This window comes from Asterias rubens, chromosome 9, assembly GCF_902459465.1.
Source record: "Asterias rubens chromosome 9, eAstRub1.3, whole genome shotgun sequence".
Lineage (NCBI taxonomy): Eukaryota > Metazoa > Echinodermata > Asteroidea > Forcipulatida > Asteriidae > Asterias > Asterias rubens.
The window spans coordinates 8,082,073-8,108,775 of record NC_047070.1 but is presented as its reverse complement, the minus strand read 5'-3'; the positions used below and the strand labels follow the sequence as shown (position 1 = coordinate 8,108,775).

The 26,703-nt window shown below is 40.4% G+C and overlaps 1 protein-coding gene across 2 annotated transcripts; it reads left to right on the top strand.

The window, feature by feature from the left end:
• The first annotated feature begins 847 nt into the window (after positions 1–847).
• On the top strand, positions 848–25,145 carry LOC117294835 (protein O-GlcNAcase-like). Of its 2 annotated transcripts, XM_033777370.1 has the most exons (16): positions 848–1,304; positions 2,863–3,012; positions 5,986–6,116; positions 6,761–6,929; positions 7,444–7,542; positions 8,569–8,697; positions 9,603–9,767; positions 10,633–11,648; positions 13,159–13,333; positions 15,673–15,726; positions 19,661–19,746; positions 20,777–20,878; positions 21,779–21,870; positions 22,426–22,618; positions 23,347–23,506; positions 24,610–25,145. In XM_033777370.1, exons 1-16 carry the CDS (start codon positions 1,268–1,270, stop codon positions 24,741–24,743), a joined length of 2,892 nt encoding a protein of 963 aa, XP_033633261.1. In that variant the 5' UTR covers positions 848–1,267; the 3' UTR covers positions 24,744–25,145. The 2 variants fall into 2 exon arrangements, with proteins under 2 accessions (XP_033633261.1, XP_033633263.1); XM_033777372.1 differs by lacking the exon at positions 15,673–15,726.
• The last annotated feature ends 1,558 nt before the right edge of the window (positions 25,146–26,703 follow it).

Sequence of the window (26,703 nt, the reverse complement as noted above, 5' to 3'; positions counted from 1 at the left end):
CCCGGGCCCAATTTCATGGCTCTAACGTAAGAGCAGAATCGGCGCTTACGGAAGCACGTAATTCCGTGCTAGCTAACTGTATTTCACAGCATTCTATGCATTCTATGCATATAAGGATAGCGCAGAAATTCGGCGCCGAATGTTCAAGCGCCTAATGGTGATCGTAAGCGCAGGATTCGGTGGTAAGCAGAGCCATGAAATTGAGCCCCGAACTTGCTCATAGTCAATCTCCCTGTGCTCTATGGTTTCTGGCTAGTCTAGTCGGTCTCCGGACTTGCTCACGCGGCGGCGGCACTCCCATATATCACGCACAAAAGCAGACCAGCGCCAGCAGCTAAGCCGCTAAGCGCCTTTAGCAACTCGTTTATCTAATTAGTTATTCATATATGCACCTTCTGTGTGGGTTGCTCTCAGCACATCTCTTTTAGTGCACCATTTGTGTGTGTGTGGGTCATGGGGCGCATGCACGTGGCGGGCGATCTATCTATAGTATTGTGTCTTCTTATTGGCCAACAACTCATCAAGCTCATGCATTATGCATTGCATTTCTCCGACCAAAATCTGTGGCAAAAAGTAAAGAAAAACATAAGGCCCCAAAACGAGTTGCTAATAATGGCGCTTCGCGGCTCCGCCGCTCGCGCTGGTTCTTTTTTCGTGCGTGATATCTGGGGTCGTGTGCCGCGTGCGCCTTGACTCTCATGGAGCAATAAACTAGTTTGCTCCATGCTTGACTATGTCACTCAACGATTGACGTTGATTGTTTCTGACGGTCGTTGTCGAAATATTTGAATGTGTTCAAGAACACATTTTGGCACTGGGCACACTTCAGCGTGTGGTGTGTGTACAAAAGAGGTGGTAGAAGTGCGAGCCTACATTTGTTAAAGAAGAAGACCGTTGATTGGCTATATCTCTAGATTTGTTCAGTGTTGACCAATCAAACATTTCGTAAAGTAACGAGCATCAGTCAAAAAAGTAATAGGAAGTCTGTACGATGACATTGAAAGATATTCTGGCTCGATCCGGCGCCCCCTCTCATCAGAAATTACATGCAATACAAAAACATCACATCACAGTCAATGAATGGCTGACTTATTTGTGTTGATGAAAAAGCAGTTTTCTTCACGGATTTTACACGTGAATTCTTTGTAAATTTGTATTTTTGTACAATATAGATATTCGGTAATTTTATTCAGACGGTCCCTCCTTTTCAATGATGGAGTTGTGAGGAAGGTTTTCTGTGTTTTGAGTGGTTGAAATTCGAAGCACAATGTCACCGACTTCTTTTTGTTGCGGGGTCGTCGAAGGTGAGTTTGAAAATGAAAAAAAGGTCATGCTTTAGAAACATGATTTTTTAAATGTATAACAAATAATATTCATATTGTACTGTGTTAGTTAAATGATTTGTTTTTCTGATTTAAGGCTAACTAAGTGGACGAATTTGTTGACCACTTTTTTGTCAACGATGGTCGACTCAATTTTGTATGTACACTAGGGGCCTATGTGTGTGTCATGTTTTGTCTGTTTATTTAGACTTTTTTACACACAGTAACACTAACACTACAGTAATAACAGTGTCGAAATCACACAGAAGTTCAGGTATCTCGGCTGTGACATCCATTCTTCCAGCTTCTCCTTCCCCGACATTCTTCGACTTCTTGGGCTCGCTTCTTCATCCACCTTCACTAGATCGTGTCTGGTGGTAGAACAAATGGCTGTCATGGCTGTAGCTCAGAAATAAGCTGAGGATATTCACAAATTGGTGTCCTCCCCGTCCTACTTTATTGCTTGGGTGCCAACGGCGCAATTTACTTGTAATAAACATTGTATTACCATGGAATGACTCTGGAAGGATACTGAAGACATTCGGTTTTTATAGTATCGTATTATACATACATGTGGAAACCAGCGGCAGCATGCACATGTGTGGGTGTCGGCATAACTTGTTTTCGGCGACCTGTCAAAATCTATGTAGCCGCGAGTCTCTATCTTCTACCTTTACATTACAATTGTCAGAATTGTTGGAATAATGATCGTTTCCGATGGCTTTCAAAGGTAAACAGACTAGGTATCCTTGTCACAATTAATGATGGGTTCGGTGGTAAAATCCCAAAGAGAGACTGTTCGTAAAATGGTTTGACAATTTGACAAGTCTTTGTGCGCGATCGTTTATTCAGTATAAATACAAAGGCATGCACAAGTCTGGCATTCGAGGCGAGTGGGGAAACACAAACCAAATTTCTGGGGTTAAGTCGGCTGTCTGTGGGGTCTAATCTCAACCTCGTTCCGGTTATATCCTATGCTAAATACCAACCTCATACTCAAAAACACATCGTTCTCGATGCATATTTTTCCAAAAATGTGCATCGCCGGCGAACATTTATTTTTGCAAAAGAATGTTTTTATACAATCTTACCTCAAATCACGAACCGGTATAAATGTTTGTTAATGGAAAAAGCATTACCAAGGACAGAAATCAGGGGATAAGATTTTGTTTTTATTTGCGAAAATTATTTTCATTATCACATGAGGCGAACCAAAATTTGTTTTGACCCAACAAAATTGTTCAGGGTAATAGTTTACATGTGTTCACCTAAACAAAGATTTAAAATCAGTATTTTTGACTTTTTTTAAGAATCTCCTCCCTGGGGGAGCACTCTCTAAGATTAAGAATAACATTGAAATTTAATACAAAATGTGTGCATGTCAAACGAAACTCCACAATGTTTTATTACTAATTGAAATTTTCAAAAGTTGGCAGCTATGTATACAGTCAGGTTTTGAAATCACCTCAAGACCAATTTTCTCTGTCTAAATGTAGCAGTAAACAATAACAAAAATAATGTTAAATTTGTCGTTTTGCAGGGTTTTACGGGCGGCCATGGACAACTGCCCAGCGCAAGAATCTCTTCTCCCTTATGAGACGTCTGAAGTTAAACACTTACATGTACGCCCCAAAAGATGACTGTAAACACCGTATGTACTGGAGGGAAATGTATTCGGTGGAAGAAGCTGGTGAGAACTAACAAGAAATGTTATAGACCCATTGATTGCACAACGTGCAGCACACTTGCACGCCCTTCTCCTGTCTGCCATTTTGGGGGTCAGAACATGCACAAAAGGATGGTACACGTGCTTACACACGCATTGGTGCGTACACACGTTTTACCATCATTCAGTGCACATTTTGGGGTCAAAACATGCACAAAAAAGGATGGTACACGTGTTTACACACGCATTGGTGCGTAAACAAGGTGCGCGTATATGCTCTCTGCGCGTTGTGCAATTGGTCTATACTGGCATAATTATTGAAATGCATTGGGGATAAAGAACAGTGACGATAATGCATTATTTGCATAATCATTGCAACCATATAGGCTTTGAGGAGACTCCTGACAATGAGTAGAGCAAGCTAGTCGAATCGTGGAGACCAACCCAAGAACTGACTCCGCGGTAGTACAGTTAATTACGATCCTATAAGCTTAAAGTAGTAGTCCCAGCCTATTTCTATACCATCCGCCCATGTAATAGTTAATAGCCGTACAGTTCTTTTCAGAATTGAGAAGTCTCCAAAACAATCTCCTCCGCAGTAGTAGAATTAAGGAAGACAGTTCTCTAAGAACAAACTCTACCTGGCAAGTGGACTCACACATGGTGTTACCGCAAACCAAATATACATTGCAACCATCTTTGAGATCTATGAAAATGGTTACCCAGACCCATCAAACTTCAATGACATGTTTGTTTGATCATTTGGAACTTAGTTAATAGACCATTGCATATGACGTCACGCTTTCAACAAGGAGGCAGATCATTGGACCCTCAGCGTACCTGTAGCGTTTCACATCATGCAAGGGGGATCTATTGGTTTCTTACACAATACAGAACGCGCCTCTGAACAATGCGCGTTATTTTGGGTGTTCAACTCTCTTTTGTGCATGTTTGTTTACGATTTTGACACCCCAAATGTCACCCAGGATAGGCTAAAGTGAGTACGCTGTGCATATTGCAAGGGGTCTATAGGCCCTTCACCAACCCTGCGACCTTTTAATCCAGACCATGCCGATCACCCTGATCTCGAAAAGATCAAGTCGGGGGCACTATCATCGTCAAAACCAGCCTGGAGAGAGATTACAGCTTCCCAACCTAGGATATCCCACCCCGACCAGATCACGATAATTAGCCTTTCTGAGATATAATAATAATTCCAATCAACTCAGCACTGGCACTTACTCAGGGCAAAACAGGCTCTGGTTGATTTTGTTTTAGTTACAAGGATATTGCAAATTTTGATTTTGCAACATAATAGCAATGCTAGTGTACATGTAAGTGTGGCACTTAAAATTGTTGTTATTTATTCAATAGGCCTACATGTAGCACTCTCAATATATATTTTTTCAAACAACAAATGGGGTATAAATAATAATAATGCAGAATAATACTTATAATCTCGCCCTTTGAAATATGACGAATAAGGATAAATTGAAAAGATTAAAGCAGGTACAAAAATCAAGGCTTTGTAACTGAGTTGACAATGTGATTAGAAAACGTAAGGTCCACCCACGGTCATGGCTCTTTCATGTTATCTCAGATTGAACTGTGCATTATGGAAATTGTAAATTTGAACACAATTCTTTCAGTTGATGAGTTGCATAATAAAAAGGTCACTTCAACATGTCTGGAATTTCACCTTTGGGAGGACAAGGCCATTTTCATTTGGCAAAGGGTATTTCAATTGGAAATTTTGAACGTCTATGGGAACTTTTTTAAGTGGCACCAATGCCAAGACTAGGGCAACAGAAGCTTTTACCGCAGTGGCTCCCTTTTATTCCTTGGTTATGGGGCACCCTTTGAGGAAATTGTAAATTTCTACTGGAGAATTTCAAGGGCACCAAGGCAATGACCAGGGGGCATGGAGTCAAAAGCCTTTGTTGGCTCCATGAAGTATCAGGCCTGGGGTCTCATGCTTCAAAACTGTAGCTCCACCGATACCTTGCAGGAAAATACTAAACGTTGAAGCGCTTTGAGCGTCACCATTAGTAGTGCTGGGCGAATAGTGAAATTTGGTATTCGGTTAACCGCTGGCCAACTATCCGAAATTAACCGGATATTTGAATATTTCTTCCCGCCGCTTTAGTGTGCTATTAAAAAAAAATGAATGAGATCTTATGGGCGGATTGATATTAGTTTTAGACAGTGTCACTCGGTTCATTCATAAAAATAACCGGATCCAATTTAAAGATAGTTTTGCTTTTTCTTTTGATCGTGATTGACTCTACGTGAAGCAAAACTTTCATAATCTTTGAACCAATTACGTCCTAAATGTCATTGTTTTTACTCTTCACGGAGGTGAGCATAGTTAAATACTTAATTTATGCTGTTTATGCTGTCTTAATAGAAGTTTCATAAGGATTCAGACAAAACATTCCTATCAGTTGGTTGTAATTACACGACAATCTGGTTTATAAATAGGTATTCGCGCCCCTTGCGGATATCCGATTAAGAAAAAAAAGGCATTCACGGTTACGAATAGGAAAACCTATTCGCCATTAACGGGATATTCAAATTATTCGCCCAGGCCTAGTCACCAAGTGACGGATATGAGCACTATTATATAGGAAGCCATAACACATCATTTGAATTCCCAGTTTCTATTAATTTGGGTTTTTCACCCATACACCGATGTGTAATAGCACTGTTTAGACCCTTTGCAATACGCGTAGCGTACTCACATGTGCCTATCCTGGGTGTCACAAAAGAGAGTTGACACCCCAAATTACGCGCACTTGTTCGGAAGGCGCGTTCTGTTTTGTGTAAGAAATCAATAGCTCCCCCTTGCATAACGCGAAATGCTACATGTACGCTGAGGTCACGCGCACGTTTTTACGCACAGAAACAGCTCTTGTCCAATGATCTGTCTCCTTTTTGAGAGTGTGACGTCATATGCAATGGGTCTATACTCAGATTTCTTTAACTTGTTGCCCACAGAGCATTTAACAGGCCTTATCCGAGCAGCTAAGGAGAACAATGTGGAGTTTGTGTATGCCCTGTCACCTGGTCTCGACATTACCTTCTCTAATGCCAAAGAGGTCACTTGCATGAAAAGGAAGTTGGAGCAGGTAAAAATAACATCATGAAAGATTCTAAAAAAAGGAACATTGCAGAATTGGTTTTTGCTAACAAAACAGTTGCTGTCAGTTTAAGCACTTTATGTCATCCACCATTATACATTTATTTCTCATTAAATATGACATTTCAGACAGAAATATCTTCATTAGACCGTGTAAGTTTTATGTAAATCTGTGATCTTAGACAAGATTTTTTTCTTACCAATTCTGTAATGTTCCTTTAAAGACACTGTACACTGTGACTTTTGGTAGGTGTCAATAGACCAGTCTTCTCTCTTGGTGTATCTCAACATATGCACAAAATAACAAACCTGTGAAAATTTGAACTCAATTGGCCGTCGCAGTTGCGAGATAATAATGGAATAAAAAACACCCTTGTCACACGAAGTTGTGTGCTTTCAGATGCTTGATTTCGGGACCTAATTTTGAGGTCTCAAAATCAAATTTGTGGAAAATTACTTCTTTCTCGAAAACTACGTTACTTCAGAGGGAGCCGTTTCTCAAAATGTTTTATACTATCAACAGCTCTCCATTGCTTGTTACCAAGTAAGTTTTGCTAACAATTATTTTGAGTAATTACCAATAGTGTCCACTGCCTTTAAAGATTAATTTAGGGTGTCTTTTCTCCTCGTTAGGTGAAGCAATTTGGCTGTGAGGCTTTCTCGCTTCTCTTTGATGACATCGATACGGATATGTGCTCTGCCGATAAAGAGGTGTTCCAAACCTTCGCTCATGCTCAAGTCTCTGTCACTAATGAAGTGTTTCAACATCTAGGACAACCAAAGTTCTTCTTCTGCCCTACTGGTAATACTATAGGGGTGTTTGTTTCTTTAAAAAGTGCACACAACATTGGTAAAATTGAAAATATAAATGTCCACAGACTTGCACACATCTTTAAGGGTCTGGGTACTTTTTGTAACACAAAACTCGAGGGTTTTATTATACAATTTTCTTGTGACTCCAATTAAGCTGATAAGTGAGGGAGAAAAACTTTTGTCACCTTACTTAAAAAAATTAATACGACAATTGAATGTAGCTACATGTACCATGTGTATCAAACGCTGAGAGTATTGACCTCTTGCACGGGAGTCAAACGCGGCGCCTGATGCCATGCTCACCATCATGGTGGGCAGTTAAATTTACGTGTATTAACGCCGCGTCGCCTAAAATGCACACTTCACTGGACAACGCAGGGCATAGAGTTATATATCAAAACGCACAGTGAAATTGCCCACCAGTGTGGCGCAGTCAAGATTTTTCTGATGATGACGTTAGGTGAATTGGGTCAATAATGAGCATTGCATATCCTTCTTTGCAGAGTATTGTGCTACCAGGGCAGACCCATGTGTCTTGAAATCTGATTACCTGAAGACGCTGGGCTCCAAGCTACTTCCAGACATCATGATCATGTGGACAGGTAACAAAGAAATAAAATAATAATAATAATATATGCATTTATATTGCGCCCATTCCATAAAATGTACACAAGCGCATGACAGAATAATTAACAATCAAACAATTTAAAAAACTTGCATCTGAAGTAAATTTTTCTTTGTTCAACCCGAAATTAAAGAAGTAAAGGAAAATAAAGATAATTCAAAGCAACATTGCTTTTTATTTAAAGCCAGTGGACACTATTGGTAAAATGCCAAAGACCAGTCTTCTCACTTGCTGTATCTCAACATATGCATAAAATAACCAACCTGTGAAAATTTGAGCTCGATTGGTCGTCGGAGTTGCGAGATAATAATGAAAGAAAAAACACCCTTATCACACAAGTTGTGTGCTTTCAGATGCTTGATTTTGAGACCTCAAATTCTAAACTTGAGGTCTCGAAATCAAATTCGTGGAAAATTACGTCTTTCTCGAAAACTACTCCACTTCAGAGGGAGCCGTTTCTCACAATGTTTTATACTACCAACCTCTCCCCATTACTCATTACCAAGTAAGGTTTTATGCTAATAATTATTTTGAGTAATCATCAATAGTGTCCACTGCCTTTAATGTGCATTTTAATTTTTTATGATAAACAGGATTTTCAGGCCTGTGAAATCTCCACTTTGAAGCGGATTGATCAGACTGACTTTTTTTTTCTTTCTCCATAATTCCCCCCCCCCCCCCTTGTATAAGCTTGGTATGCCTTATATAAGCTCGGCCACACTAATGTACATCTACAATAATGTGAGCTAAGCCTATTTACTTGATTAATGGGGTGCTCCAATTCGACCAGCTTAAATGCGTGTCACTTGACGTTACACGATCGTGTAGTGTTTCAGCTCTTTTTTTTTAAGGGTCCACTCACAGGCCTGTTTTTTGATGTTGTGTACATGACTGCCTAGTAGAGCGTCTTGAGGGACAATAACTTTTGTATTTATTTTTTAAAGAGTAAACTCTATTGATGGGATTCATATAATGTAATCTTCTTTTGTACTACGCAATACAGGCCCCAAGGTCGTTGCCAAGATAATTACCATAGAATCCATCAAGGAATTGTCCGAGGTCATCAAGAGGAAACCGGTCATATGGGATAACATCCACGCCAATGACTACGACCAAAACAGAATATTCTGTGGTAAGTCACATCTGTGCACTCTCGCGTTTCAACTTAATACATTGTCACAAAACGCCCAAACATTGCTAATATTGTTCATTTCTGTAGTCAAATGTTGTCAGTAAAAACGTCGACAGAAATGACAGGAAACAGAAAAATTTGTTTTGTGTTTAGAAATTGGGAATTATACGTGGAAAGTTTAATATTCGGACGTGACCTTTACTTTGATCTCTTCCAAATGCTTTATTTTACCTATTAAGTTACATTGTTTTTACAGTTTAATGGTGTTTATGCACGTTTTTGTCTATAAGGCTTTGATTCCTATTTTACTTATTTTTTCTGGTGTACTTTTCTTCAACTGTGTTTTGTATAATTTTCTTTCATGAAATTTTTACTGAAAAAAAACCCCTTTTAAATGAATGAACAATTCTAACGTTGTCTCGGCATTTTGTGATGTTTCAGAAATGAATAGTCTCTAAAGGGTTAAAGATCCTGGACACTATTGGTAGTTGTCAAAGACCAGTCTTATCACTTAGTGTATCTCAACATATGCATAAAATAACAAACCTGTGAAAATTTGAGCTCAATCAGTCATCAGAATTGCGAGATAATAATGAAAGAAAAAACACGCTTGTCACACGGAGTTGTTTGTGCGTTCAGATGCTTGATTTCATGACCTCAAATTTTAAACGTGAGGTCTCGAAATCAAATTCGTGGAAGATTACTTTTTTCTCGAAAACTACTCCACTTCAGAGGGAGCCGTTTCTCACAATGTTGTTAACCATCATAAGCTCTGCATTGGTGTTACCAAGTAAGGTTTTATGCTAATAATTATTTTGAGTAATTACCAATAGTGTCCACTGCCCTTAAACAATGTGTAAATAATGTGTTAACAGTTTCTGCTTTACAAATTTGCTGTTGTATAGGTCCGTACAAAGGCAGGTCGTCTGAGCTACATTCCTACGTAAGTGGTATTTTGACCAATCCCAACTGTGAATACGAAGCCAACTACATTGCCTTACACACGCTAGCCCAGTGGTCAAACTGCACACATGGAGATAACAATGAGGAAAGCAAGGATGAAGTTACAGGTCAGTTGACTTTAAGAAAAAAAGTTATAGTTTAGTTTAGTTTATTTCGGGTGTTATCCCCAAACTTTGATGGCTCTCCATAGGGTCCTGTCCTGCATTGCTGTCCATAGCTCTGCTGTCTCCAGTCCGGTGTCTTTCTTTAAAACATCTAAGGGTCATGTCACAGGAGGCAATTTGCAGGCAACCAGTTCCAGGCAATTTCCACGAAGAAAAGGCATTCCCATTTGATTGTTAACATTTTTCTGTTGTGAATCGTAAGACAATGTTTTAAAATTGACTCATGTGCTACCAAAGTAGTCGTGTAGCATACACTGTAGTTGGTTGCCTCCAAGTTGCCTGCAAAGTTGCCTAGTGTGACAAGGCCCTAATACCCGTTTCAGACAGGTGCTCCAGAGTCGCACCAAACCAAGTTCTGAATTAAGTTCATGAAAAGTTTGACATCTGAAACCGTAAGGAGTGACTGGACGCGCTAGAAGTCGGAAGATCGACTGCTGCAGTCGGTCGGAACGATTCGGAGTTTCAGACGTCAATCTTGTCATGAACCGAACCTAATGTAAGAGTTATGTTAAGTTCGCCTATATAAAAACCAAAATTTAATTAGGTCAACCTTGAGTCGCACTAATCTATTTGGTCGGCACGACTCTGGAGCGCCTGTCTGAACCAGGTGTTAGTAGGTAAATTTTGGTCTACCACGTTTCCTGCGTGCATGTTTTAGTTCCCAGTAAATGAGTTTTGATGCAGACTCCTTGCTCATTGAGGCCCCACCAACTGAGCTATCCAGCCCCATGTTGGCGGTCTCTCTAGTAGTCAATATCTTTGTTCGTTTTTTGTTTGATAATTTGTGTTTTGTTTTTGTTTGATGCAGGAAGTCCATCCAACAATCCTACAGTTTCTGCGGAAATCAAATTGGAAACAGAAGGTGAAACTGAAATCCCACTGTCCAGAAATAATTACCCAAACCATGGTCTGTACAATCCCGACTCGGCTCTCAGAGCGGCCGTTACCGAATGGATGGAAGTCATCCAAACTCACAGACAAAGTTCCCACAATGTGGCAATACCCCAACCGCTGGTCGTCATACCGCCCGCCGCTCCGCCGATACCGAGCATCAACACGTGTATGAGTATCACCACTCCGACCTCATCGACGGGGCCGCAAGTCCCAGCACCCGATGAGGGGCTGATCGCTGAGGAACTCATGAAAAACAAGAATGCATTCGATAAACTTGCCTCCCTGAGTGAGGCCGCTGAGAACTACACGCCGCTTTCCAACCCTGTCAATTCTTTAGTCTCTAATGCATTCGTAGAACCTATGGAGTGCAATGGTGATTTTAAATCATCAAAGGAGACTACCCCGGGACTTGCAGGGGCTGTAGGGGCAGCTACCCTCCCACCGAGTATCATACCCACAAAAATGAGCTCTAACATCTCAACGACGACGACGTCAACAGTATGTAAAGTCAGCGAGGTAGCTATGCAGATAGATGACATGGTAGAGAAAGGGTCCGGTGAAAACTTAAACAAAACCCCCGCCACGGAGGAAGTAACCGACGCAGGGTCTGAAATGGCAGACACTGACACCGAGATGCAGAGTGACGGGGCGGACATCGACAGCCAACCTGAGGATGTGAACATTGAGTCGGTTGAGCCGGACTCGGACGTCGCTGATAAGTCTGACGAAGAATGGAACAGTGCCAAAGAGAAGAAGAAAGCCACCCACGAGAAGATTACCGTGGACGACGTGCTATTGCTGGTCGAACTCTTTTATCTGCCGTACGAGCACGGACGCAAAGCGGTGGAAATGCTTGAGGAGATACACTGGCTTAAGATCAATGCTCATCACGTCTGCGAGGCTAAGAAGAAGTCCAATCCATCTGATACGGTAAGCGCTTACACTCAAAACCTTTGATTATTTATGTCTTAGAATTTTGCAGGTTGCTGCAGGCCTGAAATTTCATGTTTGAGAGGACGAGGCCATTTTCATTTTGAAGAAGGCCACTTCTATTTGAAAAATCTTAAAATCTATGGGAAGTTTTTGAAGGGGCACCAAGGCCAAGACCAGGGCAACGGCGGACATGGCCTCCGTTAAATTCTAGGCCTGTTGCTGCAGTTGAAGTTGGCGGGAACAGTACCATTGGTGCTTATCTTACTGGTTAGGTTGGTAGTGTGATTGAAGCTGGGCACCAAGGCCTAGACCAGGGGCATCGGAGGACATGGCCTCCAGTAAATTCCAGGCCTGTTGCTGCAGTTTAAGTCGGTGGGAACAGTACCATTGGTGCTTATAAATGTTACTGGTTTGGTTGGTTGTGTGATTGAAGCTGGTGCTGTTGTTGTTACTTTCCAAAATGATATAAATAGATGACACATTTCACCATAATTAAAAGTTAGTTACTTTGATTTGTACAAACAATACACCAACTATATGTGCATTGAAGGTGAACAATTGAATGTTTCCAGATGGGGGCAATTGCCTTTCTAGTTGCCCTGGTCATTGCCCTGGTGCCCTTGAGAATTTCCAAGAACAAATTTACAATTTCTTAATGAGAAAAAGCCTTCAATTACAAGACTGAATGGCCTCGCCAAGGTGAGGGCTATACCTAAACTGAGTTGGGCTATCTACTCAAATCAACTGTCACCAGGGGCACGTTGACACCTACTCCTGGGGCTGAAGCAGGGTTACCCCTTTCACAGTCCGTAATGATGTAGGCATGGGTATCATCCACTAGGAGTCTGGGGCAGACTTCACAAAGAGCTAAACTTATCTTAACTGCAATTCAATCATAGTTACTAAGTAAAGTGTGATGTCACAATACAAATCACTATGGTAATACTGACAACTTGTCTCGCGATGGACTTGATTGCCTTGTGAAATCGGTCCCTGCGCTTGGGTCCGGTGATCGTGACCGCTCTGCCAAGTAAAGATCTTGTAACGTAACAAAATTAAAGACACTGGACACTATTGGTAATTGTCAAAGACTAGTCTTCACAGTTGGTGTATCTCAACATATGCATAAAATAACAAACCTGTGAAAATTTGAGCTCAATTGGTCGTCGAAGTTGCAAGATATTAAGTAAAGAAAAAACACCCTTGTCACACCATGGTCACACGGAGTTGTGTGCTTTCAAGCTTTCAGATGTTTGATTTTATGACCTCAAATTCTAATTCGAAAACAAATTCGTGGAAAATTACTTCTTTCTCGAAAACTACGTCACTTCAGAGGGTGCCGTTTCTCACAATGTTTTATACCATCAACCTCTCCCCATTACTCGTCACCATGAAAGGTTTTATGAGAATATTTATTTTGAGTAATTACCAATAGTGTCCACTGCCTTTAAAGTATGAGGCCTGTGCTTCCCATATTCATCCCCTTTCTTTCTCTCACAATCATCAGGCGATGGAGTGGGCAGACCGCGCTGCACGCTTCATAGATTTCAGTCGTCAGGTTCATCATATGACGTTGCGGCTACTCAACATCCCCAACCGCTCGCTGCTGTATGAGTTTTACCCCTACGTATGGGACATGGAGGGGGTGATCTCCATGCTAGCATCTTTCGTTAAGTGGCTTGGTAAGTGATCAAAGGCTGCTATGGCACTTTTTTTTGTCAAGTAAAACAAAATCAAGAAAGAAAAAAGAGAATCTACAGACTGAGTTCAGATCTAGCAGAAGTTTGATGGAGAAAACTTGTAGACCAATCTGGCCAACCTGATGGTTTAAAATGCCAAATAAACGGGGTAAGTCTCGCGCTTATTCAAATAATTGGAACCCATTGGAGTGCACAAGCATGGTTCCTACATTTTAAACGTGTATTTTGGGGCCACAGTGATCCCAAAACGCTTGAATATGCGCGAGACTTGCCCCGTCTATTAAAAACTCATTTTGAGATGAGTCTTAGTGCGTTGTGACACTGAGCCCTAGTATAGGCCCTAGGTCTCTAAAAGCAATGACCAGGAATATATCGCGGCAAAAAATACCTGCATTATATGGACTTTGGGCTAGCATTATGTGGACCTTGGGCTAGCATGTCTGTATTAGCACTTAAAAGCGTGATCTCAGATCGTCTCACCCCACCCTCGGATTTCCATTGATACATCTGGGGTAGGAGAATAAGTAAGGGTTTTTAGGTTTCTAATTGGACTTTTAGCGGCCCAGATAAGTCTTCCGCGACCTCTTTTGTTCTGTTCGTTTGACATCGCGGTTGGGGTAAGTTGACAGGGAGGTCAGTATACCATGCATTCTAATTGGATACTTCAACACAAAAAGTCCAATTTGAACACGGCTTAAGTGTGTTTACCCATTCGTACAAAGTTCATATTTATGCCCTGTTTACTCTTCAAGAAACTCAGGCTGCATTGCCACAGAAAAGTATTTGAGGCGGGTTGAGTTTTGTTTTGAGGTTACCACAAATTGTGATGTGATCAAGCTCAACGAGACGTTTTACTAAGAAACAAGCCAAAACAGGCCAATAGAGGTGAAATCTTCAAAAAGAAATTAATAAATTTAAATCCTAAAGTTCATCTTATTTAGTCTCAAATTCCTTCATGATAAATAACATCAAAAAAGGATTGAAATTAGCATTGATAAAAAATGTTCTGGTGTGTGTTCAGTTAACAACTCCACTTTTTTCTCAGGTCCATTCTTTCTCATCTCTTGGGATTTCTACTTAGAGGTTTTGGGTACTTTTTGTAGGACATAAAACAGAATATCCACAGATTTACATCAAACTCACACATTTTCGTGGCCGAGCGGATAAGAGCACCGAACTCGAGCTCTGGTGCTTCTGTTCAGCAGAGTGTGAGCTCGAATCCCGGTCGTGACACTTGTGTCCTTGAGCAAGACACTTACCGGTAACTATAATTGCTTCTCTCCACCCAGGGGTAATTGGGTACCTGTGAGGGCAGAGATGGTTCTTGTGATTGATTTAGCCGAGTAGCGCATATTAATGTTGCACAGGCTGTATACTCCCCACCAGGGAGCTGAGATGGTTTAAGGAGTGAATTAAGGCCCAGTGACCAGGGGTAATAATGTGAAGCGCTTTGGGACGCCTTCCGGGTGTGAAAAGTGCTATATAAAAACGGGTTATTATTATTATTATTATTATTATTATTATAATGGTAGAAAGCTTCCCTTAAAATATTACTTGCGAAGGTGCTGTAACTTCTGAGAAATTAGTAAAAACAAGTCATGAAAATATTTTTTGTCTCAGTGAGACAACAATTTTTTTAGCATGTAAAACTTATTTTCGTGACATTGGTTTACTCGTTTCTCAAAAAGTACAGTGCCTCAGCAAGTGATTTTTTAAGGGAAGCTCTCTTCTATCATTATCTTCAAACAGTGTAAGTTTTATGTAAATCTGTGGACATTGTGTTTTGTGTTACCAAAACCTTTAAACAATTTTTGAACCAAAGGCGGCATCAAAATGGGGTTTTATCAAAATTAAAGCAAAGATTATGGTCTTTTCACATGTAAGTTTGTGTTTACCTAGGTCGGCAAACGACTAATTTTGCTTGATGGCATCACAATCGGTATATAGATGGATTGCACTAAGCGTCATCGCCTGCCATGCTCTATGATAAACAACGGAAAAAGTGTACAACTGTGCACAACTCTCAGCCAATGATAACCTTGCACGCATGCACATTTCATCAAATACGGGGGTCGATGACACTTAGTGCAATCCATTTATATGGAAATGTGTGTCTCTGCACCTACTAAATTCACTGCAACCAAGTTTCCAGAGTACGTCAACTGCTATTTTGAATTGCCTTTCACGCTGCGGCAGTAGAAAGCTTTGCGTGACGGCACTCCCAGATTGCTGCCTCCTGGATTTTGTCTCTACATTTCCTGTTGGAATAAAAAAAAACTCATTAACAAGTCTTGTTTCCGATTTTGTTCTTTTGCTTTTAGGATATGGGAAAGTTTCTCGCTTTGGCTGTTCTCTACTGGATGTCCAGGCATCATGTACGATCACAGATATATTATCTTTGTAGCAAATAACTGGCCTTCAAAGGGCAACACCTGACTAAAACTGTTTGAGAGAGTTTCTTTTGAATAAACGGTATTCAGTTGTAAACACTGTGAATCTGGAATGTTTTGCCAGTAAAAGTGCACAACTGAATCCTGTTTCCACGTTTTGCCATTTGAAGACCATGCTGTGTACTGTAAAATATGAAAGCCGCCAACAAGTGTTCAATCTTCGGTTTAAGATGCAAGAACGGTCTTCTAAATTTTGAGAAAAAAATGTGTCTCACCAAAATAAGCTTCTGACAGGGTTTTTTCCATAGAAATTGTGTTGAGTGACTTTCATATTCTACAGTATGCAAATTTAACTATTGACCCTATTGTTTAATTGGAACTGGAAACTCGCTTCGGCATTTGGTGGCTACAACAAGCAGACACGCAAGTTGAACTAATACCATCCGATTTGTTGTCGTACTTTTTGTTGATTATTTTAAAACTCATTTTTGTTTATCCAGAAGCAGAGAGTTCCTTTACAAAAAGCCAAAAAGGGACTAAAGTCCGGTTCAATCCTGCAAATGCGCATGCGATACGCATTTTGGCTTCACAAGCAGTTGAAATTGTGCTCGACTCCTGCGAAACATTCACAGTGAAAACAGCCCTGTGACGTCAAAATTTGTATCGCATTCGCAATCCCAGGAAGTATGAACCAGGCTTTGTTCCTGTCTTCCTTCACCCTCAAAACCATGTCCCCTTCCAAATGGCTCTCAAAACTTCCTGATGATGTTGTTGTTTTTGTTTACGAGTGCATGATTTTTTTTTTTCTCGATCGGAGTCGTCTCAAAAGTTTGACTGTGGAGGATTGAAAAACGGGCGGAGTTTGGCTACACAGTGGAAATGGGATCAAGTGTGAAGGCTGCTTGGTCGTTGCCCTCGTGTATAAATAAAACACAGTCAGGTTATGAAGATCATTACAATGTGGATTGTGGAGAAAATGACTGTGGTGGTCCAGAAGGCAAAATATGCAAACTTAAATGGCGCTGTCCAAATAAAAAATCAAAAAATAAAGTTAATGACCTTAAGTTTTGAACCTAGCAGAGTCTTTCTTGAAGGCTAAATTAAAAATGCTGAATCAATTAACAGCTCCAAGATTAAAATTAAAAGTTGCAAGCGTTGCGACAGTTTTACACAGTGAACGATTTATAAGTTTTGACATGTAAACTTTCCATATTTATCTTTTTTTAATGGACATCATATTAATTGAATTGAATTGAAAGATCCTAGATCTGATTTTCAACTAAATGATTTTAAATTTTTAAGACCCGTGAAGTTTGAGTTGTCCTCTGGTCGTGCCCATCATTTTGCTCCTTGGTGACATAATCTGACTGTAGCAAACCCCCCAAAGTTTTAATCTTTGACATTTCTTTCCTGCAGGGACAAAGGACCATCCGCTGCAATAGAACTTAACCTCCTTAGTATAACTTTCTCTTATAATTTTGTGACCATACTTGACCAAATATGGCACTAAATAAAGAGCATAATGAGTTGTTTCAGTAGGTTGTTGGGCTTGATGCCCATAAGAAAAGTTTGACCGAAAAACGTTTGCAATCTTGTGCTTCTCAGGCACTTTTGATATCGAGAATATTGGTGAAAACTGCAAAAAATTCACCAACCATTTGATCTTTACCAAACAAAAACCACTCAGATCTCACAATTACTCAGATTTAAAGGACATGCTGAGTTCACGCTCGCAATGTTCCTTCAAAATTGGGCAATTTTGCTGAGATTATAAAACCTGGACTTTTTTTTGTATGTAAAACATACATTAGTCATTGTGGTTTGGGGCATTCCGCTGTGCCAACATCCTCACAGCTGAATCATTGGATTTGATCAAAAAGACAAATCGTTGTCAAACAATGTGTGGACATCAAGTCACTTCACCTGTTCATTTAAGAGGTTTTTACAGCACCTAACGTCTTCAACAGTCAAATGTACTCTGAAGGGGCTGTTGCTGTTCACTCAGCAGCAACTTTGACGGATGCATTTATAAACCTCTTAAAGGATCAAGAAACAACTCATTCTTCCTTGATTTTTCAGATTAGTAAAAAACAAAAAGTACACCCGGCCGACTTGAATGATTTTACCTCCAGAGAAAGTCAAGAAAGCCAAGAATGTTTTAGGATGATATGTCCAAGCAATTGCTCTTGCAAATCTGACAGAAGCTACATGTATGTGCAAAGACAAGAATATTTGCGGAGTCATTTCTTCTGAGTGCTTAACAAATCTTTACAGAGAATGTAATTTTCTTGATTTGTTTGTGTGTGATTTGTTTGTTTTCAAAGTGGCACTGGTAACAGATTTTTGGAAAGCGTCTGGCAAATTCTACTTTCCATGTTTGAAACTCATGAACACAAAATGATTATTACTAGAAAAAAAGTTTAAAAACTCATCCATCAATCAGTGATTAATGATCCTCAAATATTCTTCTCAGTGCCTAGCCTTGCTGCAAGCTATTGCAAATCACCCGATTCCATTCGCCACAGTGTAGCACTACAGATACTCCAACACCAACCTTGCCTGTACCTCCAGCTGTACTCCAATAGCGAGCTTTTGAGATGACTTGTTTTTAGGGCTCACATTTGGGGGAGGGAAATTTGTCGCTTAAAACTTTTACCGGACCAGAAAATATGTTGTATTTATCACTTAGTGAAAAATGCAGTGAGATGTTTACTGGTTCTAAAGTTTACTGGTCCGTCGCTAAAATCACTGGCCTAAGGCTGGGGGTAGTGTTAAGTTCGAGCCCTATCTTTGTAGCCCGTGGATCCTGCCCTTTTTAATAGAAACCTCAATGAAAGCCGATTTGCTCTCATGAAACTTTCGCCGCTTACGTCTTTTGTTTCAGAGTTGAGATCCAATATACTTTACCAAGTAGTGTTTAGACTCTAAATTAGTCTGGTAACTGATAGTATTGCCTCCTTGTGATATGACAGGGGTTCAGGGAACCCTGACTTGACCTAATTGGTATTACAGCATGTTAGGAGTCGGTAGAATTTTAGTGATTTGTTTTAGCAGTGGTTTCCTTTTTTTCAGTTGAATGTTTTATTCATGGAATATGCAACTAAATTTGTCTGTGTAGATATAATGAATACCACATCAGTATTGAGAAGGAATCGTTTTTTTTCTTTTCTTTTTCCACAAATGTTCTGATTACCACGCTCCCTGTGTACGAATCAGAAGAGTTTAGCCCCCCTCGGGCCGACATTGCGATGACACAAACAAAAACAACCTCTTGAATTAGTTTTTGGAACGATGGTGCTTTTCAACAATGACTTATTGGCTGTTGTAACTGCCAGGCAGTTTTTCCTTGCTATGAAGGGCACCTTTCTGTACCTCAGTGAAGTATCAGGCCTGAAGAACCAATAATTGTTCACTAGTGTTCCAGTTTAAAATGTTGGCAACCAATGCGTTCACATATATTGCAAATATCAAATACACTTTGTGATTTCTCAGTAATTTTAAAAGTGAGCACTGCTCAACGATGCTGTAACAAAACTTTATGAATCTTTACAACTTTAAAAAAAATTCTTTGTACAAGTTGTTTTGGAGGGTGTTCAAAGCAAATTAACAACACCAATAACAAACCACCAGCAATACAATTTATCTTTAAGTACGCGCTAATCCTCCACTCAGATTTGCAGAATGGAGTGGTGATAAAAACCTATATTGCACGGCTAATATCACTACCTGCGTCTTGTGTGTTCTATGGTCACGCGCCAAGTTTGCTTGAAGATAAATACGTTATTCCACTCGCGCTTGTGTGATAACTTATATACTGATGCTCTCCAAACATTTGTGTTTAGTGTTTTACAGTTAATACAATTAGGCTGTTTTCAGATTTGCTGATGTTGTTCTCCTTGTTGTGTCTATGATTATTCAGGTGGTTCCAGAAATTACAAGGAGGCGTTTATGAGTGGTGATCTTGAACCGTGGGTCTTTCGTGGAGGGTTGACGGCTGAATTTCAGGTATGAAGAATCAACGTTGGGGGGCCCTTCATAACATTTGCAATAGCGGGGCTGATACTTCACGGAGGCAACGAAAGCGATTGCCTCCATGCCCCCTGGTAATTGTCTTGGTGCCCTTGTAATGCTCTTTACATAGTAGTTAATTTCCTGAGTTGTTAACTGCCGATTCTTTTCAGAACCGACACAACTCAAAAGAGATTTACACATGGTGCTACTGCAGACCTCGCCTAATTAAATGCCCACCAAGCAAAGTCTCAAGTTCTACATCATGGCGTCTTTCGAACATAGTTCTTTGGTCTAGAAAATTTGTGGTTTTCCCCTATAGGCTCCTAAAATAACACCAAGTTCACAATGCTAACTTGTATATTTTACCCATACACCAAAGCACTTTGATGATCAAATTCACCAGACGTATCGTCACAAAATTCAATTGTGAAAAATCACACAACTATTCTCGAAATTTATCAAAGACCGGTGTTCTGACTTGGTGTACACCAACAAATGCTTAAAACCTGTGAAAATTTGGACTTAGTTGGTCATCGAAGTTGCAAGAGAATAACAAAAGGTCGTTATGATCAATAAATTAAATGAGCACAAATACTGTCACCTTTACCTGCTTGTACATGTACATATATTTTAAGTGCCTCAATAAGAAAACAAACCCAATATTTACATAATATACAAGATTCCTGACAAAACAACGTTATTTGTTGTTTTCTTTAAAGGTGCACACCAACTTTGAGGAAATGTTTAATGGGCTCAATTTCATAAAGCTGTCGAAAATGCTGCTTAACATATTTCTTTGCTTAGCAAAAAAATGAGAAGGGCACCAGTCACAAAAATATAACCTGTATGGAATGTTGGCTGGTAACCTGTTCTTGCTAAGCAAGATTTTGTGCCTTCAGGCTTTATGAACATTGGCCCTGGTTAGTTGGACTGGGGACGCCGACGGTGTGTTTATGGAAGAATAGAGGATTGGAATTAATTTACGAGAAATAACAATAATAATGATGTACTTTCCGTTAAACAGAGAATGCTGCCGTTAAACGGAGCTGCAGACTTGTTTGCCAAGAAACCATTCCATGTCAGCAGTAAAGTCTACACTATTAGACCACTCCTCCCGGTTGATCAAGTAAGTCCATTTGACCGATTAAATGGTTTGGTACCATTTATAGATCAATTATAGAATCCCACATCACGGACATGAATATTTATGTAGTATAACTTAACTGTAAAAGATTTAGCTTCATTAGTCCTCACGTTTTTCGGACGATAAGTGATAATCACAGAGCAATTTCTTTTGGAGAGTCCCGTAAATCTGTTGTACATGCTTAGGCTAAACTACATGTAATTTTCATCTCACTAAGATTGTTTAAAACATCTTTCTTACCATATACATTTTATAAGAAATATTCATAAATAACTTAGACAGTTTATCCATTCTTATTGGTCAGGAGGGCATCACGTGGGGGTGTTTGAACGACTGATATAACACCAGTTAAAAGTGTTTAAACATGGGCATGACTCGCGAGCTTGCACCTGTGCTTCTAAGACAGTTTATTCATTCCTATTGGTTGAGAGCAACGGCATGAACACCTTGGCCACATCACGCCACGCGATACGCGCCTCGCGCATGTCAATCTCCTTATAAGGAGAACAATTGAACAATTATAATTTTTGTGTTTTTTTTTTACTATTGGACCAAAAAGTTTTGATGTTTTTTACCGAAAAGGTATTTATGAATGGGTATAACAATATGCTAGTCTGGTATTAAACACTCTGTTTAAAACCGGTTGCAGTCTGGATGCTGATAATTACTGTCGCCTCCGGCTCTGGTAATTATCACATCAAGACTGCAACCGGTTTTAAACAGAGTGTTTAATACCGGACTAGCACATATTTATTCCCTTAGTTACAAACGCTTTTCTTAGACCAACTCACCCGATCTTTTTGCTTGTCTAAGAATCCTTGCCTTCGAAACCAGAATTGATATGTAAACATTATTTGATATTTTGATTGGGTTTTTGTTTAGGATGCAGTGTATCGAGTTTGCCAGCTTACATGTAATGATCGAGATGACGGGGGAGAGTTCTACGGCAAACATCCACAACTCATCGGTGACAAGTATGCTTTATTTCATTTTATTTATTTTTCCATCAGTCTTAGGGCCATGTCACACGAGGCAACTTTTATCTTACACTACTTTTTTTTTTTTTTTTTTTTTTTTTACTGGAAATAAAGTGAAGTGTTGTGTATTTCTGACTTACACCCTTTGGGCAATATAATTAATCATGGCTTTCAAAAAAATAAACACAAAACAATTTATTATCTCTTATGTAAAATGTAAAAGGCAGTCAATCAAAAAACTTAAAACCCAATTATCTCAAAATGGTCTCATTTTGAGATACGCCATTTGACCAAAACAGGGCCGCATGCTTGAACTTAGCTACCCCGCTGTTTGTAGCTCACAACTGCACTGTACATTTTGTCCTACACCATGCAAGCACACAGCACATACTGCACACAGTACGTAGTACGTCATTGGCGGTCTGTACTTACATGTATCAAGGAAGAAGAAGAACAACTTCCCAGGTAGATCAACCAATTTTACACAATGAACTCAGACTTCTCCACCTCCCCCCCACCCCCTCTCCCCTTTTCACCCTGTTCATTCTACAGACTTGTTGGTCACTTCCTGACGTTCAGCAATGAGTACTGCTTTGTCCTGTGCGATGGGGAGGACATCGTAGGTTACGCCCTCGCAGCTTGGAACGCTAAGACATTCTACAAACAAGTGGAGATAGCGTGGAAGGAAGAAATGAAGAATAAATATCCCAAGCCGGCCAAATCAAAGAACGCCACGACAGCCGAGGTTTGTTCACACAATCCGTGGTTATATGCAACTGTTTAGCTGATCAGCTTATTTCTTTTTATTGAGTGCCGGCCTCGATAAAACCCAAAGCATCCACAAAAGTTGGCGTGGTACCCTGTGCTTTTGCCATGGTGCCTGTTGCAAAGTTTTTTTTAATCTGGTGCTATTGTTCTGGCTTAACCGCTTGCCTTAGTTTTCATGACGGATGGAAATTAGCAAAGGTTACTCCAATCCTCAAAGGTTCAGTAAGCCATTTACGAGTTGGATTTGAATAAAGTCAATTGCTGAGACACAATGTACCGCTCACATTTGAATTTCTTGGACCTTAGAGAAAGTTGCTATGTCACATGGTTCGGGAAAAGCTTTTGTACAGCAACCTATTGCAGTTATTCGGCCAAATTTCATAAGCGCAGATTTTGGTGCTAAGCAGAGCCATTAAATTGGGCCCAGCTCAGGATACCCCGATGGATTGCTCTGTACAATGTCTATATAGAATAATTGCCTCATTGATCATAGTGCTGAGCTTTTAGCTGTCATTTTGTTGAGCAGAGTATACTGGTCGAAGTGTCGGGACCACACCGGCTCTTCTCAGAGCCAACACTCCCACACAAGAGATTGACACATGGTTGTACCCGCAAGTTTACTATTTATTTATAGTTTCTTCCTGTCATTTTGTTGATAGTATAAAAAATTGATTGATCTTTCCTCTTTTTTTTCCTGGTGTGCAGAAGACAATTCTTACTTTCCATGAAGATCGAAGTCCACTAGTCGATGCTCTCTTCAGCCAGTACCCTTCTCATTTGCGTATGGATGTACTCCCATGTGTGGAGGATACTGGTGTGGTCAAGAACATTCTGGCATGTGTCTTGTCAGCTTTGAAGACGAGTGGTAAGTCAAATACACTTATCTAGATAAAAAGGCCAGGGGTCGATTTCTTAAAACGCTAGGATTAATCCTATCTCTTAGGATGGGTTCAATGCATCCTCACATCTATGGATACAGAACTTAACTCATCCTTAGTCCTAAGATTAATCCTAAGTTAGGAAGAGTTTGGTGAAGTCGACGACTGGACTCCCTTGGTAATTTTCAAAAACCAGTTTTCTCACTTGGTGTATCCCAACATATGCGTAAAATAACAAGCCTGCGAAAATTTGGACTCAACTGGACATTGAAGTTGCAAGAGAATATTATGAAAGAAAAAACACCTTTCTTGCACACAAATTTGCTTTCAGATGCCTAAACAAGGCTTTAGGCCTGAAATCTTTTACAGATGGTTAAAAAGGCTTCAGGCCTGAAGTTTTTAAACCTTTCAGTGAGACATTATCTCTTTCTCAAAAACAACTTTACTTCAGAGGGAGCCGTTTCTCACAATGTATTATACTATCAACAGCTCTACATTGCTCATTGCCAAGTAAGTTTTTATGCTAACAGTTATTTTGCGTAATTACCATTAGTAACCACTGCCTTTAAAGGCAGTGGACACTATTGGTAATTACTCAAAATAATTATTGGCATAAAACCTTTCTTGGTGACGAGTAATGGGGAGAGGTTGATAGTATAAAACAATGTGAGAAATGGCTTGAAGTGCCATAATTTTCGAGAAAGAAGTAATTTTCCACGAATTTGATTTCGAGACCTCAGATTTAGAATTTGAGGTCTCGAAATCAACCATCTAAAAGCACACAACTGCGTGTGACAAGGGTGTTTTTTCTTTCATAATTATCTCACAACTCCGACGACCAATATTGAGTTCAAATTGTTAACGGTTTGTTAGTTTATGTATATGTTGAGATACAGACTGGTCTTTGACAATTACCAATAGTGTCCAGTGTCTTTAAGGGGGATTTTTTGTTTTCGAGTACATTGCAATCTCTGCGTAGCAAACATGGCAAGTGTAACTCAAGGAATCACTCTCAAAGGTGTATCCTTGCATTTGCAATAATACTAAAATTCAGTTTTTGTAATTTTCTTTTCTTCTCCTGAATGTTCAGGTTCCCAAGGTGCATTTGTAGAGGTAGTCAAAGAGAGCAAGAGTCAGGTGGAATTCTACAAGAAGTTAGGCTTTACAGAAGTCCAGGATCTAGACTTTCCCGAGGACACCATCATCCTGGGGAGGGCCATCTAGACAACAAAACTTTACTACAAGGCTAAAGGACTGAAATGCAAAGCCGTTCTCGTGGGCTCTCTCTCTCTCTCTCTGTCTGTGTCGTAGTCGCCGCTTTGTGAAGACTCTATTGAAATGTTTAAATGTTCAGGTCAGCATTATCTTTGTATTCGTTACTTCTTCTTATTATTTGTCGCTGCTGCAATTATTTTTATCAGTGTTTTTTGGGTCTAGTTGGGTTCATTTCAAACTGTGTAGTAAGGACCGATGTATCCTCCTAACAGAAACAATTATTTCATTAATTTACCGTACACATGAATACAATTGATAAACAATGGTGGAAGCCCAGGCCTCAAAATAACCCCAGGCCACCCACAGCAATAGACCGATCCAGTAGGCTCTGCCCACGACTCACGTGTGAGCAAGAACATGTGCGGCTCTCCAATGCCTTTCCGCACAACTCTGCCGCGCCTGCAAGCATACGCGCACGCATGTCGGACCTTAGTGTCGGACCTTCGTTGCGTTGTGATTGGTCAATACGCAATGGGGCGGAGCTTAATGGATCGGTCTATTACCATGGAGTCCTGTGCCTTTGCTGTGGTGCCCTTTGCAAAGTTCCATTACAAATGTACATTTTCCTCATAGACGTGCCCCTTACAATAGGGAAATTGCCGTGCTCCTTCAAGAGTGAAGTTCAAGACGTGCAGCCTCTCGATATCTTGTAATCTTCTTAGAACAAAAGGACAAAGGTCTAAAATCGGGGATTATCCAATAATCATGATAAAAAGGGAGATTTTGAGATTGGTGTCCAGTACCACATGTCCCTCTTTGTATGGGGAAACAGAGGGTTGCACGGTGAGTGCATGCACTGCGCATGGTAAACAGTGACATGTCCTGGGAGTCGCCTTCGCTATACATTGCATAAGTGTTTTCTGCCTGTTCTTGGGTCGTCCGCCGCAAAACGCACAAATGCAAATATTAGTGGTATATTTCATGCTCATAATTGAATGTTGTCGTCGATGCCTGTGCACTTTCCAAGACAGAAGTGACTCCTTTAAGATGTAAAGACAACTTTACAAGAGAACAAAAAAAGCTGTTTGTTTTTCTGTAAGGGAGCAAAATCATGCACTTATGGCCTACCCATAAATCTGGCGCTTAAAACCACAAAACTACCAAGATTGCTCTTGTTTTTGTACTTAAAAACTTGCAAAACTTATTTAATGTCTTTGCCGGTGTCGCGGCCTCAGTTGTCTGGCGTGCTAAAAGCTCCGGATTACCAAATACGGCAGTATTACGTCATTTCATACCTGCGCACAGCACGCGTAAGTGGTCGATTTGCTGAGTCGACTGTTTAGCTCGAGCTCGTAGCTGTCATGGCGCGCCCACAAGTAAATGATGAAGGAGTGGAGCATCTACGACAGTATTGTGAAAAAGCAACCACATAATCGAGTTTTGCCGGAGCGGTAATTACAAAGAAGGTCCTTCTGAAAGCCTGAGGAGGGTTGTACGTTGCCAGGTGAAAAAGCACTCGTACCATAACAAACAAAGGGTCTTTATTTGCGGCGGCAGTAGAGCACGGGAGACCAACGCCCGCAATGACAGCATGCTGAATAGCCGGCTTCATCATCCGAAAAGCTTGGCTCGCCGAACATCTCAGACTGTGACTGCAGCGTGCCGAAATGCCCGGTGACGTCACCTGGAATTTTGAGCACGCCGAACATCTGAGACCGTGACACCGGTGTCTTAGGGGAATCTGTCCCACTGAGATGCGGTGTCCCCCCCCCCATATATAGGCTGGAATAAGCCTGTGCAACAAGTGCTACTGGTGTTGAACTCACGACTATTGATTGCTTTAATAGTCGAGTCGTGACTACCGTTTTCAACTACTCGATTAATCATGCCGCCGCAACTACCTGCTTCGTGAACCAATTGTGTCGCTCACGATTATTCACGACAACATTTACTTTCGAAACACAATCAG